This window comes from Sphaeramia orbicularis, chromosome 5 (genome assembly GCF_902148855.1).
Source record: "Sphaeramia orbicularis chromosome 5, fSphaOr1.1, whole genome shotgun sequence".
In the NCBI taxonomy this organism is placed as follows: Eukaryota; Metazoa; Chordata; class Actinopteri; order Kurtiformes; family Apogonidae; genus Sphaeramia; species Sphaeramia orbicularis.
The window spans coordinates 42,369,758-42,386,155 of NC_043961.1; the positions used below are offsets into that span (position 1 = coordinate 42,369,758).

The following is a 16,398-nucleotide window of genomic DNA, read 5'->3' on the forward strand; positions in this document are numbered from 1 at the left end:
TGTAGTCAGTTTAAATGTCAGTGGGGTGTGAATGCAGACAGATCTAACTCACATCATGTGAATCATATGAATCATGTCATGTTAACTCCTGTAAACGCTGTGAGCTCAGAGTCTGAATACTACATGAAAAATCCTGTGTCTGTTAACGGGAATGAAAAGCTGTTTTCAAACCTTCCTGAAGAAACTTTGTCGTCACTGCAGACCTGAACCCTCCTGTCATTAACCTTTTGCTGTCTGAGTGTCTGGACCCTCCACTGTAAAGTAATGGGTCAAAAATGACCCTAGTTCAAATCAATGTGTTTTATGACAATCTTGTCATTTTGTCATGTTAAAAATAAAAATTTGTATTATATTTTGTTTCAAAAAAGAATGATTTCTTTCTTTTTTTTTACATTAATAACAATTTTGAAATGTTTTTTTACCCCTTGGCCAACTTCAAGGCAAAAGGGAATTGTAATTGTTTTGTTGTCTGTCTGTTCATTCAACAGTGTAAAAACATTATCTGAAGAATGCTTTGAGATATCTGCACCAGATTTATACTGTGGATGCATCTTGGCATGGAGCAGAAGCCTATTGAAAATAGGTCACCTTGACCTACTTTTTCAAGGTCAAATGGCAACATGACTTTTCATAGTAGTCATCAATCGCGTTATCTGAAGAATTCACTGAGATTTCTGCATCACATTTACACAAAGACAATCTAATGTAAGTCATAGGGCAATAACTTTGAACAGAATCTTACACTATATTTGGCCAAGGGGTATTAGAAGTTCACAGCATGTTATGTTTTTAAATATGTATTTTTAAAATTGAAAAGCAAAGAATATATAGTATAATAATGTATAGTATATTAGAGAAATAGAACAATGTCAACACTGAATGAATGAGTGAGTCCTTTGGTTTTGCTGTTAATGAATCAAAGGTTCAGATGTAATTCCACTTTAAATGAATGTGGGTCATTTTGACCCACCTATGGAAGCTTGGGGTAGTAATACAAAAACTACAGTTACATAAAATCTATGAAAGTTAAGTTATAAATTTAAATGGCATGAATAACATGTTATTTGAGGAATACCTGGAATATGAAATAACTTTTCATTACACAGATATTACAATAAAACTACCTGATGGGGTCATTTTGACCCATTCATGCATCTTAGGGTTAAACATCCCCAGTATTCCTTTGTAGTGTATTGATGACTATTATGGGTTCTGATTGGTGTCTGTGTCAGGTGCGGGTGATGGGCTGCAGTGACTGGTTTGGGTTCTCCAGGTTTGGTTCCATCGTTCATACTGATGGTTCTTTTCATTCCTGGGCTCAGAACCAAGCAATGGTCCACGGCTGCTGGAACACATATCACAGTTCTCATGTCAAACATTTTGATTCCTCTTCAAGTCTGGGATGCAAATGGTTGAGTTGAGCGTCAGGTCACTCAGGGTCGTGTGACCACAAGACGTGAGAGTTGAACTGATGCTGATCACAGATGCTGCTTTTACAAAGACTAACTAAAATCTCAACTTTATTCACTAAAGGTCTGAAAACGCTGCATTTATTTTGTCGTAATCTTTAAATTTGACTGACTGACCTTGGGGTTAGGTCTTGGGTTAGGTTTAGGGTTAGATTTAGGGTTAATCCTCTAAATTACTCTGTCTTAGGGTGTATTCACACCTGGAAAGTCCTTCAGTTTGCTTATTTGATTCGAATCGAATGCAGACTTTATTTTTTTCGTTGGGGTCGGATTGTATTCCCATTGCACTTTTTGCTAGTGGACCAAAAGTAAACAGAAGCACGCATGTGATGAGCTGCACTGGGATTGGGACAGAGAAGTCGGGGGCAGGGTGAATCAGAGATGGCCGGTGTTGATGAAAATAAACGTAGAGGTCCTATGTGCAGATATTGTTTTGGAATATGTATTCTGTTTTTACAGATACAAATTTACAAAAATAATGTTAACTGTCAAGAACAGCTCATTCTGAGCCAGTTTCGTAATATGGGTATCTGACCAAATGTCAATGAGACATTCACTTCTCATTGCTCCACATCTGTCCACGGCTCATGGCTGCTGCTATTAGCTCTGACTACCTATACAGCTCGGCTACTTCCAGCGGCCACTGTGGCTTGTCAAGCACAAAAAGGTGCATGGTTCCTTGATTTGTTTTGGCTCAAGACTGGTAATTTTCACACCATAAGTGAACTGGCCCAGGGTCCATTTGGTCTCCTCTTCGAGATGGTCTCAGTCTGCTTGTTCGGTTTGAATCAGAGTTCGCATGTTTGTATTCACACCTAAAAAAAAAAAGTCTTGACTTTCCGGGGAAACGAACTCCGGTCCATTTTAAACAGACCAAACGAGTTACTGTAGATATGAATACACTTTTGTGCCTTAAAGTGCTTTTCTGTGACTTTGACATTTTTGGTATTCTGTGGGTGGTACCATGATGATGATTTGCCATTTCTATTGAAGTGTTTTTGTCAAATGGACAGATGACCCATTTAAACATGTCAAATCAAAAGTGCAAACTTCAACTAATGAAATAAATAGTGACTTTGACTTTGCATGTTTAGTTTAGTAGGTCTGTGTGCTCAGTGCTAGGGTTACATTTAGGTCTAGGGTGAGGTTTAGGTTTACATCTGGGGTTAGGGTTAGGGTCTGTACCATCATATCACTTCTGCAGTTCCATTTAAATCCTCTTCAGTCCAGAGGTTAGGGTAGGGTTAGGTTTAGTGTTTGGTTTAGGTTTGGGGTTAGGTGTTAGGCTTAGGGTCTGTACTGTTACATCACTTCTGCAGGTCCATCTAAATTCTCCTCAGTCCAGAGGTCAGGGTTAGTGTTTGGTTTAGGGGTAGGGTTGGGGTCTGTACCATCATATCACTTCTGCAGTTCCATCTAAATCTTCCTTGGTCCAGATGTTTCTGTCCAGTCTCAGCCTTTGCACATATTTAATTAAACGTTTTGATTTCAGATGCAGCTGGATTCATTGTGCAGCAGTAGCTGATCCAAAAGAACAAACTGACCGAGACAGGTGTTCTGTGAGTTTGTATGAGGTGTCTTAAATAAAAGCAAATGAAAGATTAACCTGAGTCAGTGGTTTCACATATTCCTACTGAAGACACACTTTAGCCTCATTTATTGATTTAAACCTTCAGAAAACACACTCTGAGGCTTTACTTCCACTTATTCCCTCATTCTCAAAGGTGTATAAAACACACACACACACACCAGCAACACTTTACAACTGAATAAAAACAAATCCTGATTTCACCTTGTAAGAGCATGTACGGTGGTGTGCACCCGTATACACCTGTAATGAATACATGAGATCACAGACGCTTCAACAGTCATTTTTCTGCTGAATAAGGGAAAACAGGACATATTTGTAAAAGGCCAACCCAGAGTCTCAGCTTACATTATAATGTGTCAGTATGAACATTAACAGTAAGCATTACACTTTCTAAAATAACAAGTTATCATACAAGTAGATTTCATAGTTACCACATCAGTATTTGTGGGACCACTGCACCACTGCCGACACCTGCCATGATTAAAGTCTCATAAAGTCAGTTGTTTTAAAAAAACATCTTGGAGAAAAGACCTCAATGAAAAGAACATTGTTTTTTATCTAAAGCAGAGACAATATTATTAGTAACAATAGTAGCACAAATAAAGCCAGACTGGAAGGGGATGAACAAATGCAACAAAGACAAAACCATCTGAGCTGATCAACAAATGATTGAAAGTCGAGTCCTATGACCTTTATTGACCTTTATGGAGGAGGAACATATGCTGTCTTTCAAACCCTTGGAATAATTTGCGAGGTTCTGATTGGTCCACCTGCCGTCCAGGGTTTAATGGTTGAATGTCAAATGGTGTCTTTGTGCAGCAGCATCTGAAGCTCAGCGTCACTGAAAACTGTTACTTTTCTGACTTTTGTTCCATCTCCTCTGTTCTCTGCAGGAGCCCCCCCCCCCCCCCCCCCCCCCCCCTCTGCTTGGCTCCTACCCTCCCCCACCTTCATCCTCTGCTGGAGAACCTGGAGGTCGCGCTGCTTTGCTGTGTTCCATCCAAACCTTCAGTAAAGGCAAACTGAGGAAGGCCGACACCGTGGACCGCAGCAGACCTGTCATCTGATCCCACCCACATCCTCCCGTCCAGGACACTGTTCCAACAGCATTGTGCTCCAGATCTGTGGTCCAGCCCGGTCCACACCGTCGCTCCCTGAGATGTGAAAACCAATCACAAAAAAAAACAAATCCAAGTTCTATTTTAATGCTTTTTCTGCTTCTGTGAATCTGCTGGTGTGTTTGGACAGTGGGAAATGTCAGCGTCTGTCTGCCCTTTCAGACAAGGACAATCAGAGGCACCTGGAGATGTGAAGATAAAAACTATTGAACTCAAATTGAGTCTGGTGAACTGGTCTGATGGGGTCCATTAAAGACTCTCCTGTGAACCGTTGGGTTTCTGGCCCCTCCCTCTTATTTCTGTCACATTAACTAAACCTACTGATCCTCTTTTTCTTTTAAATCATCTCTGGTTTTTGACCTGTAGCCTCCAGACTCTACAAAAGAATCTGAACATGATTACATCACTTCTGTGACTGAGTTCTGTGTTGTTTCAGATGATCAATAATCATGCACAACATTTCCATTATTGTCTCTGAACTAAACCCTGTGGATGTGGAGGTCAGTGAATGCATCACTAGGAGATAACATATACACAAGATAATGTTCAAACAGTTTCAATACCATATACAATATCTACATTTTTGAGTCAAAAACAGATCAACTTTCCAGTGTTTCAACAGCTCATGACTCTTCTAACCATCCAAGTAAAGAAAACCTGGTTTTACTGGATAATGAAACATCTAGGGTTTAATTTGATGATCAAGTCCATATGGTTCAGATGATCCACAGTACATTTATGAATATACAAACCAAACCTGACACTAAATGTAACATCTGCAGGTGTGGATGTGATTCCAGTGGATTAGTCAGATCCACCCTCAGTTGACCGTTTATTCACTGGTGACACGGCTGTTTCAGATTCACTGACTGTTATGACTGTGATGGTAGGAAATAAACTCAGATCCAGTGTGTGTCCTTTACTTCATGACGACTCCACCATCTTCCATATCATTACTGGGAACAGTTCAAGCTCCGTATTTGATCCCCTCGAACACCCCCCACCCCCCCTTCCCCATGTATTTCTAAGCACTTTACAGCTGTTAATGGTTGGTTCAATTACTTCTGTAATATTGTTCAATAAATCAAATATATACATTTACTGATGGATTGATTTAGTGCTTTAGTGAATTTAATGCTGTTTAGTCAATTATCCAGACACTGACAGAGATTGGGTGAAACTAAAAATGCAAAACAGTAATAATGGCTTTTGAGAAAACATTCGTACCTGCAGCCACAAAAGATTAATATTTCTCAAATGAATATCATGTAACTAATGTCATCTAATCTCTAATCTGTACTTCACCAATTTACATCAGAAAAAATGAGATAATAATAATGGATTTATGATAGATCCATGATTCATTCACTGGCGGTGTTTAACTCCATCTGCATTCACCCAAACCAACCACTGGAGGCAGAGGGGAAGTGTCTTGCCCAAGGACATAATGGGATTCAAACCACCAACCCTCTGGTTATTGGATGAGCCACAGCCAGCCCCCATAAACAGTATATATTCAATAATTGTTCATTTCAGTCATCAACACTTATGTGTTGAACCCTGGGTACATAACTTTTCGTACAAACATAACACCCTCTCACGCACACAGAAACCAACCTATTAGGGAAAGGACTAAGTTATGCAGGTGAACCGGACAAAATTCCATATGAGGATTTCATTGTAGCAACGGATTTAGCATCTCAATCCATACATGACCAGGGACAGAAAGCACAGTTATGCAATGAAGTAGCAGGAATACTTAAAGCAGCAAAATTACCACCCAGCAACATCACCAAGGAGGAGAGAAGAGCCATACACACGCTAGCTAAACAGAACGACATCACCATCTTACCAGCCAATAAAAGACGAACCACAGTAGTAATGGGTAAGGACAGTTATAATGACAAAATGAATGACTTACTGAAGGACAATCACACATATGAAATATTAAAAAATAGGACCAATGGCCCTGTAGCTTACCAGCCAAATTAAAAGCTTTGGGAAATGTATCCAGATGCCATTTATTATCACCCATATTTATTATATAACAGAAATAGCCCATGTTTTGGTCATATTCCAATCAGATCTGTAAAAAATTCAAATTCCAACTTGATATCATTGATACTTACTGATTTATTGTATCAATCCACTTCCTATCTCTTATAATGGGAAAATTTTTCAAAGTCACACCAAATCCAGAATCAGATCCGGATTGAAATAATTTCAATACCTTGTGTTGACATCATCATAAAGAAGCTGTATACCAAGTTTGAAATCAATCAGAACTGTAGTTTCAGAGAAGAAGACGTTTGAAATTTTTTCCCCATAAGAGTCCATGTTAAATTTTCCGTAAGTTCCCGGATCCAGAAGAAGATCCTGATCAGCATGTGGCCATAATGTTTTGGTCATCTCCCCATCAGGGCTGGACTGTAGAAATTTCAACTTGATATCATTTATATTTACTGATATCATTTATATTTACTGATCAGATCCGGATCCAAATAATTTCACTAACTTTTGTTGACATCATCATCATAAAGAAGCTGTATACCAAGTTTGAAGTCAATCGGAATTGTAGTTTCAGAGAAGAAGACGATTGAAATTTTTGTAACGGATGACAAACGACGACAGACGCCGCATGATGACAATAGCTTACGGCTTGTCGGCCGGTAAGCTAATAAAAAAGGACCCAACAGAAAACACAAAGAAAACACTTAAAGGATTACTGAAGCCACTGGTGGGCGGGAAACAAGATAACACAAGAATCATACAGACACTTGATACCTACAGCCACCATCACACCCCTGATATGCAGCACACCCAAAATTCACAAAAGAGATACACCACTCCTCCCCATTGTAGACAGCATAGGCTCAGTAGCATACAACCTGTCAAAGTCACTAGCTGAAATCATCAAGCCACTTCTTGGACTTGAAAATAACACTGCAAAAACCATTACACACTTTAATGTACAGCCAGATGAAATGCTCACATCACATGAGGTAGTATCCCTGTTCACAAAAACCCAAACTGAGGTCACACTAAACATAGTAGAAAACAGACTCAAAAAGGACAAATCACCACACAAAAGAACCAAACTTGCAACAGATGACATCATGCAACTGCTGAGATTTGTAGCTACATCAACATATTTTCAATACCGGACAACAATCTACAAACATAACGAAGGGTTCACCATGAGAAACCTACTATCAGTTTTATATATGTATTATGAGTGGATTTTATATGGAGGATCTACAGCAAAGGGCAAAAACCTCAGCATCAAAGGACTGTCAAATCACGCTCTGGAAAAGGTACGTAGATGAAATTCAAGAAAAACTTAAAGCTGCAAGCAGCATTGGGCGGGACCTTGCACTGGGTGTTCCGTCTCCCATGCGTTCCATCTCCCGTGACTGTCAACACCTCAGCTCCACTCACACATTTCCGTCCCGATACCAGCTCCCAGTCTTTTGTGTCCATCATCCTTACATCCCTACAGAACACCAGCAATCCTCTGTTGAAACCACCATCACCCTTTAAATGGGACTTTATTTGGAAAACCCTACTGTGCATATGTGCGTGTATGTGAGAGACAGAATCAGTTTGAAAAATGAATTGAAACTGTATGAATAATTGAGCATAAAAGTGATGATTTATCATATTTAAGGCTATTATTTTGGAAAAAACCCTATTATGTGTGTCTGTGAGAAAGAGTCATTTTTGATGAAGAAACATTGTACAAACAGTTGAGCGTTTGGTCATAAAAATGAAAAAAAAAAAAGTTATTTAATAGTCATTATTTATTATTTTTAATAAGGCTTTTATTTTGAAAAAAGCATACTGTGTTTTCTTTTTCCTCTGTGTGCAAATTGTCACATACCCACAATAAAATGCAGCAAACCTCTGTTTATGAATATAAAGCGGAAAAAAAATTCAGCTCTATCTGGGGATTGAACACTGGTCATCTGCGTGTTAGTCCAAAGAATTAACCACCACACCAACCAGTCACATTATTATGGACTTATTATGCGGCCACATAACAGAGAGGCTAATCTGTTGAAGTGAAAAATAAAAGTACTCTTTAAACAAATCGTGATCATTCCATAACCATAGGTCCTATCTCAAAAATTCTTTCAGTTTTGGATTCTGCAGACTTGTGGGAATTTAATGCAGTATAAATTGTGTGCAAAATGTCTGAAATGAATAAGCAGTAATCACAGGAATGTGGAGTAACTTTGAAAGGCAGATTGCCAACTTCCTGCTGGAGTTAGCTCATGGGTGTCAGTGTATGATTTGTCGGGCTCAATCAGACCAACATTTTGGCATCTGTTTCATGTTTCTGTGACATTCCTACTGGCTGCTAGGGCAGTTTTTGTGTGTTTTTTAGTACACAGGTGGTGCTACAGAGTCCATTTTGGCACCCAAGGGGTTAATTTTGATATTGTATCAAAGTGTTCACCAGCCATGACATACATAGCAACTTTGGTGAGTTCTGGAGCATGTTAAGGGGGTCAAATGGCAGTTTAAAATAGAAAAATTGTAATGAATCAATAACCATACATCCTATGTCAAAAATTTTTGCATGTGTCAAGGCTTAAATCAAAAGGTGACCGGGCATTTTCCATCAGGGCCCCTCAACTTTGGAACGGCCTGCCCGAGGAGATAAGGCTTGCGGAATCAGTAACATCTTTTAAATCACTTCTTAAAACACATTTTTATAGAATTGCTTTTATGTGATGTCTATTGCCTTTTTAACCTTAATTTTTAGTTTTAATTTTAAATTTGATCTTGTTTGATAATTAACTTGTTCATACATCTCTCTAATTGTGTTGCTTCTGTTTTAGTGTTTTTTATTTTATTTTCTTCGTGTATCCTGCTGTTGTGCCCTCTGTCAAAGCACTTTGTAAACTTTGTTTTTAAAGGTGCTATACAAATAAATAAATAAATAAATAAATAAAGTTATTATTATGTGAGAGTTGTGGTTAGTCCCATGAATGGATAGATATGTAACATGTGGGGAAAAAGTCAGAAGTGAAAAATGAGTTCCAGACATCGCAACTTTCCGGGTTCTAAAAAAAAAAACTAAGGCAGTTCTGAAAAATTTGCGAAATCACTTTTTTGAGAAGGGTTCACTCTATCTTTTGATGCTATTTAGAAGTTAATACGACAAATGGTGTCAGAGGAGTTAGTTTTAGAAATTTTATTTTGAAAGGCATATTGTGAACTTCCTGTTGGAGTTAAATCAGGGGTATCAGCGTATCATTTGTAGTGCTTCATCCAACAAACATTTTGGCATGGGTTTCATGTCTCTACGACATTCCTACTGGCCACTAGGGTCGTTAATGTTTTTTTTTTCACATAGGTGGCACTAGAGAGCACCTATGGGGTTAATTTTTACATTTTATTAAATTTTTTCGCCAGACCTGACATGTGTGCAAAGTTTGGTGAGTTTTTGAGCCTGCTTAGGGGGTCAAAATCCAGTTTAAAGTGACGGAAGTATAATATAAAACAAACCAAAAACAATAGGGCTTTGCTTCAAGGGAAGGCCTCTCACTCATTGAGTGAGAGGGGCCTCACCTTTCTGCTCGGTCCCTAATAAGAACAGGATACGCCAAACAGCTCACGGGCCACCTTAACACCATGGACAGTACTGGCAACATCAAATTCACACATGTGGAAGAGGACAGATAAGACTATAGCATTTTTTTTAAACTTGAAATTCACCCATAAAGAAGATGTCAGCATACACATCAAACTACACTGCAAACCAACCCACACAGATCAATATCTACTTTGGACATCCAAACATCCCACAGCACACAAACTGTCAGTAGCAAGGACAATTTACAACAGGGCCACAGAGGCAGCTGAAGAACAAGTACATCAAGAGAACCTAAAATCCGCCATATCCGACCATTGCCAAAGAGAAAATCACACTACGGACTGGAATAATGCCAGGGTCATCCGTGCTGAAAGCAACAAGTACCATGCTGGATTAAAAAAGCCATTGAGATATGGAAACGTGCACCAAGGACAATGAACAAGGACGACGGTGCATAGACTCTATCACACACTTGGGATGCGGTCCTAGAGAAGAGGTCAGACAACAGGGGGTGCAAACCCTCCTTGGTTCTTTTCCTGTAGCCTTCTGACGAAGGCTACAGGAAATAGCTAAAACTAGTAAAGTAGGTAAAGAAACAACTACCCTTGTCTGATAAATGAGTTACCCACAATAAACAATGATTACCCATTGCCTACAGTACAAATCTGTGGGGCAGCAATTACCCATCATGCCTAATGCCTACAGTCCAAGCCTGTGGGGTCAGTGATTACCCATCATGCCTAGTGCCTACAGTACCAGCTTGTGGGGGCAGTGATTACCAATCATGCCTAGTGCCTACAGTACAGGCCTGTGGGGGCAGTGATTCCCCATATAGAGGGTATGCACCTGACGTCACCGCTAGCAGTAGTCACCGCGGTTTCGCCCACTGAGTGGCAGAAAGAGGGAGATGAGTGGCAGCGTTGACTTCAATACCGTCTAAACTTAAGAACAGTATAATAAAAAATGGGGAAGAGCTGTTGTGAGATTGATTGTATGAACAGGTTTGAAAAGCAGTCGGAGCTATCGTTTTACAGACACCGAAAGTCAAAGAAAAGATGGATCCACAAATCCAGGAAACCAAACCTAGATTTGTGGATCCTGTTTAGTGTCAGGTAACATTAATTTATGCTGTATTTTTGGGTAAAATCATACCATAAATGCCATATTGTTTTGGCTAACATTACTTCTTAGTAAAGCTCTTAGTTTCATGATCAGATCTTTCATGGTTTTTGTCTTAATTTTGTGATTATGAACCTTGTGCTCCTACATGATTTGTAAACTAACTTAAACTAAGGCTAACCTAGTTTTTCAAATACAGGGGTACTGGAGCATAAAGTGTATTAGGGCCACGTAAGAAATAAAAACGCTTGTCACTACAAGTATGAAGTCATAAAACCTGTAATTTTATGATAATGAAGTTATTACAAAAAGAATCACAATGTTATGAGAATAAAGTCGTAGTTGTAAAAAAACCTCATGATTTAACAAAAATGTAATTCGTTTATGAGATTAAAGTCATCATATTCCGACAATAAAGCCATAATATTACAAGAATAATGTTGTAATTTAAAAACAGGTGGGAAAAATATCCTAATTTACAAGAATGAAGTCGTACCCTGCTTGTACAAAGCAGTAATATCCGTGTTGTATAAAGTACTTGATATGAACTAGACGTAAATATCCTCAGTACTAGTAGATCATGCATATATTCACTGGGGTCAATACATGGTCTACTGAAAATGGACTTTGGATCAGTTGGTTTTCCATCCCCAAATGCTCTCTATGGGATTTAAATCAGGGGAACATGCGGGATGGTCCAAAAGAGTGATGTTATTCTTCCTGAAGAAGTCCTTCATCAAGCGAGCATTGTGAACTGCAGCGTTGTCCTGTTTTTAAACCCAGCTGTTACCACACAGACGAGGGCCCTCAGTCATGAGGGATGCCCACTGCAACATCTGCACGTAACCAGCCGCCGTTTGACGACCCTGCACCACCTGAAGCTCCAGTGTTCCACTGAATGAAAAAGCACCCCAGATCATGATGGACCCCCCTCCACTGTGCCGGGTAGAAAACATCTCAGGTGGGATCTCCTTGTCATGCCAGTAACGTTGGAAGCCATCTGGACCATCAAGGTTAAATTTTTTCTCATCAGAGAATAAAACTTTTTTCCACCTTTCAATGTCCCATGTTTGATGCTCCCTGGCAAAGTCTAAACGGGCAGTTTTGTGGCGTTGTAGGAGACGAGGTCTTTGAATTTGTTTTTTGTTTTTGAAACCCTTTTCCCGCAGATGCCGTCTGATGGTTATTGCGCTGCAGTCGGCACCAGTAAGGGCCTTAATTTGGGTCGAGGACCGCCCTCTGTCTTGACGGACAGTCAATCGGATCCTCCAGCTCAGCGCAGGTGTAATTTTTTTGGTCTACCACTTGACTTTTTGTTCCATAATGCTCAGGATCTGTCAAAAAATTTAGAATGACTGTCTTACTGCGTCCAACCTCAGCAGCAATGGCACGCTGCGAGAGGCCTTGCTTATCCAGCTCGATGATCCGACCACGTTCAAGAAGAGAAAGCTTCTTAGCTTTAGCCATCAGGAGGGCATGACCGTGTGAATGCCCGACAGAAAATGAGAATTTTGAGCAGATTTTGGCTTTTATAGCCTGCGGTCTTAAACTTTGATCAGCTGATAAACAGCCTATTTCAGTTTACTTGTTGTTTCAATAAATTAGTTTTTCAAAGTGCTTTTTGACTCACTCCCCCTTCTTGCTTCTGTATATTGTAGCTCTACTTAAAACCTCATTAAGATCCAAATGTGCAAAAGGTAAATTTAAGCTATTTTCAACTGGTCTTAAGATTTTGATCAGGTCTGTATATAGATTCTATGTTCTGTGATGATTATTGGCTATAACTATATGCAACTATGATAATTATAAATGGTTCTTTCTAACTACACTATACTTTCATAAACTTTAACCATTACACTACTGAAAGAGGAACTATGTAAGTTTTTACCATTTTGGTTCTTCATTGCTGTTTTTGTTCATTTTTCTCAATGGAGCTCCCCCTACAGTTTGGAAGTGCATATTCATTGCGTTAGATCATGTTACTGTTGTAATAGTAATTTTACAATGAGTGTTGTAAGCGTATGTGTGCCCCCTTGTGGCGCTGCTGTTCGCTCTTCAATAAAGAGAACGTTGAAACAACGACAGGTTATGGGCCCAGAGGTCGCTGAAAAAGCTGCTGAACACGGATTTTGTGTGTCTAAAACGGTGTTGTGGAGTTCATAATGGAAGATAAACTGTTTATTGACAAGCTGAGTGGACTGGAGAACTGGGCGACATGGAAATTTCAGTTGGAGCATCTTCTGAAAGTGAAAGGACTGTGGGGTATGGTACAAGTGACTGAACAATTAGCGGCAGATGCTAATGCTAACATACGAGCTGAGTTTGAAAGACGGAAAGAAAAGGCATTTTCCGTGGTGGTGCTAAACGTGAGTACACCCCAGTTATACTTGATAACAAGCGGTAAGACTCCCAAAGAAGCATGGGATACATTAAAAGGCCAATTTGAAAGAGATAATATCACTAACAAGCTATTCCTGAAGAAAAAGTACTTACGATGTGAAATGAAGGGAGGAGAAAATCTTAATGATCATTTAAAACAAATGAAGGAGCTAACTGATCAGCTAGGCGCAATAGGTTCTGTGATTGAAGAAGAGGACCAAGTTGTCACACTTGTGGGAAGATTACCACCTAGTTATGCAACAGTTGTTATGGCTTGGGAAACAAAAATGGGCAATTTGATGCTACAGTTTGTACAGCAATCATAATAAACGAGGAACAAAAACGAATGCATGCTGATAGTGGCACAGTGTCCAGTGGCGCATCAGCCATGTCAACTCAAGTGCGTGGAAATATGCAGGATAAGCCAAAAGCAGTCGGAGCAGACAGCCCCAGTTCATGGAGATGTTACAAATGTGGGAAAGAGGGGCATATCAAACATGATTGTCCAGCTTAAAAAAGAAATACAAAACTCACAAGGCTAAAAGCATGATGTACAAGGATGAAGAGGACTCATGTGAGGGTGCATTTGTTGTAAATGAGGAAAGTCAAAGTGAGTTACAACAAGGAGAATGGTTGATTGATTCTGGTGCATCAAAATACATGACATGGAATAAAGAAGGACTTCAACACTATCAGCAGTTCTCAGAGCCACAATCTGTGAAACTTGGTGATGGCAGAGTGGTTGAAGCTCTAGGACTGGGCAACATAAAACTGAGAATGTCATTCAGAGTTAGTGATGTTAAGAATGTCACAATGTATGATGTACTGTATGTTCCCAAATTATCTAGGAATCTTTTCTTAGTGGGAGCTGCTGCCAGGAAAGGTAATATGGTGAAGTTCAGAAAGTCTCACTGCTACATTCATGGAAAAGATGGAACTCTTCTAGGAATGGGAACACAGAAATCTGACGGGTTGTATCAGCTGGACACCAAGGGAAGCTATACAACTTGTCATGGAGCATCAAGTGCATCAGTTACGGCAAGTCTGTGGCATCAGTGCTTAGGACACACTTCAAAGCTTAAAGGACTAAAAAACCTGAGGAGGAAACCTTCTGTGAAGCTTGTGTTGAGGTCAGGATGTCTAGAAAGCCTTGCAAACCAGTGGGAGAAATACGCTCAAAACGTAAGTTACAACTTGTCCATAGTGATGTCTGTGGCCTTATGCAGACTGAATCCATAGGTGGAGCAAAGTATTTTGTAACTTTTATTGATGACTTCTCCAGATGTTGTAAGGTGTATTTTATGAAAGAGAAAAATGAAGTTCTGCGCAAGTTCAAGGAGTTTGAAAAAATATTCTCAAATGAAAGTGGGCAGAACAGATAATGATGGGGAATACACATCTAAAGAATTTCAAGAGTATTTGAAAGCTCAAGGCATTCACCATGAAATGACTGTACCACACACACCTCAGCAAAATGGTGTTGCAGAAAGAAAAAACAGGACTTTAGTGGAAGCAGCTAGAAGTATGCTGTTTCATGCAAAGCTACCAAACATGTACTGGGCAGAAGCTGTTGCAACTGCAGCTTACATGCAGAGCAGATTGCCCACAACTGTTCTAAAGAGACAACCTCTCAAAGACGGTATGGGAAAAAGCCAGAAATCAGTCACACAAGAGTATTTGGTTGTGTTGCTCATGCTCATGTTCCAGACACAGAGAGAAAGAAGCTGGAGAAAAAGGCTGTTAAGCTTTGCTTCATGGGATATGCAAACAATGCCAAAGGTTACCGTTTGTGGGATGAAGACAAAAGGAGAGTATTCATTTGTCGAGATGTTATCTTTAATGAATCAGACTTTGGGTGTAAACAGGATAAAATGTATCCTGTTCAGATTCAAAAAATGAGGTGACACTAAGCACAGATGAAAGGCAAACAGATATTAATGACACTACTGTGTCAGGTGTCGACGGTTATGTTGATTTTTTTAGGAGTTTTTGGTCTGTTCCTGTTTTATTTGGTGAGGTGTTTGCTTTCCTGTTTTTGTCTGCACGCTGTCAGTCTTGTCTTTCTTTCCTTCCCCTTCATTGTTTGCACCTGGTGCTCCCCTCGTTATTGTCCACACCTATTTCTGATCCCTGCCTCCCTTATATATTCTCCCTGCCCCCTTGTCTTTTGTCAGTGCGTCCTTGTCTGTGATCTAGTGAAGAGCCTCGTCTGATTATATCTAGTATCTTGTTTCTTGAACCGCATGTTTTTCTCCTCGGGTTTTTAGTTTGTAAAAGGTACGTTGTACTTCTCTTTTAGTTAATAGAGTTTTTGAGCATGTTGTGCTTCACCTTTGTTTATCCATTTTGTGCTTGGAGAACTTTGTTTAATAATCTTTTTTTTGACCACTGACCAACAAGTCTCGTTGCATTTGGGTCCACACCAAAAGTCGTGTCTTAACAGAACGCACTGACCAAAAAATGGACCCAGCCGAGGACAGAAGCTGTTTTGGCCGCTGTAGGAGCACAAGGACGGCGGCTCCATGAATCAGAAGCACACCCCCCCCACCCCACTGAACAACAGCAAGGAGACCAAGAAGAAATGGCAAATCAGATTCTGAGAATGAACCAGACCATGCACAGAATCCTGTCTCACCTGGAACCAGGAAACGCCGCTCCTACCCAGCCCGTCCGGATGGTTCCTGTCGCCTCATCAATGCCTCCGCCAGCCGAACCCTCTGTCCACTTATCGCCCCAGTCCTCGCCACAGCTCGCCCCTCCCGACAATTTCAGGACAATCAGGTGACTGTAGAACATTTATTTTTCAATGTGACCTTCACTTTAAACTGTTTCCCATGATTTATGAATCTGAGTATACCAAGCTAGCCTTCATCATATCCCACCTCACCGGACGGGCAGCGGAGTGGGCTACCAGCGAGTGGGACCGGGGATCCGCCACCTGCTACGCTGCAGGAGCATTCTTCGCTGCTCTCGCGGCGGGTGTTTGACCACGTCGCCCCAACTCGGGAAGCGGTCCGGAAGCTCGAGAACCTACGGCAGGGGGACCTCAGCGTGGGAGAATATTCCATCCGTTTCCGTTCAGCTGCAGACAACACTGACTGGAACGACGCGGCTTTGAAG

At 40.3% G+C, this 16,398-nt stretch overlaps 1 protein-coding gene across 1 annotated transcript in view; it reads left to right on the top strand.

Annotated features, from left to right (window-relative positions):
* Positions 1–3,583, top strand: part of pxk (PX domain containing serine/threonine kinase) — a 52,082-nt gene extending 48,499 nt beyond the window's left edge. The window contains 1 exon segment of the mRNA XM_030134398.1: positions 2,962–3,583. Coding sequence (XP_029990258.1) covers positions 2,962–2,990 — 29 coding nt within the window. The 3' untranslated portion in view covers positions 2,991–3,583.
* The last annotated feature ends 12,815 nt before the right edge of the window (positions 3,584–16,398 follow it).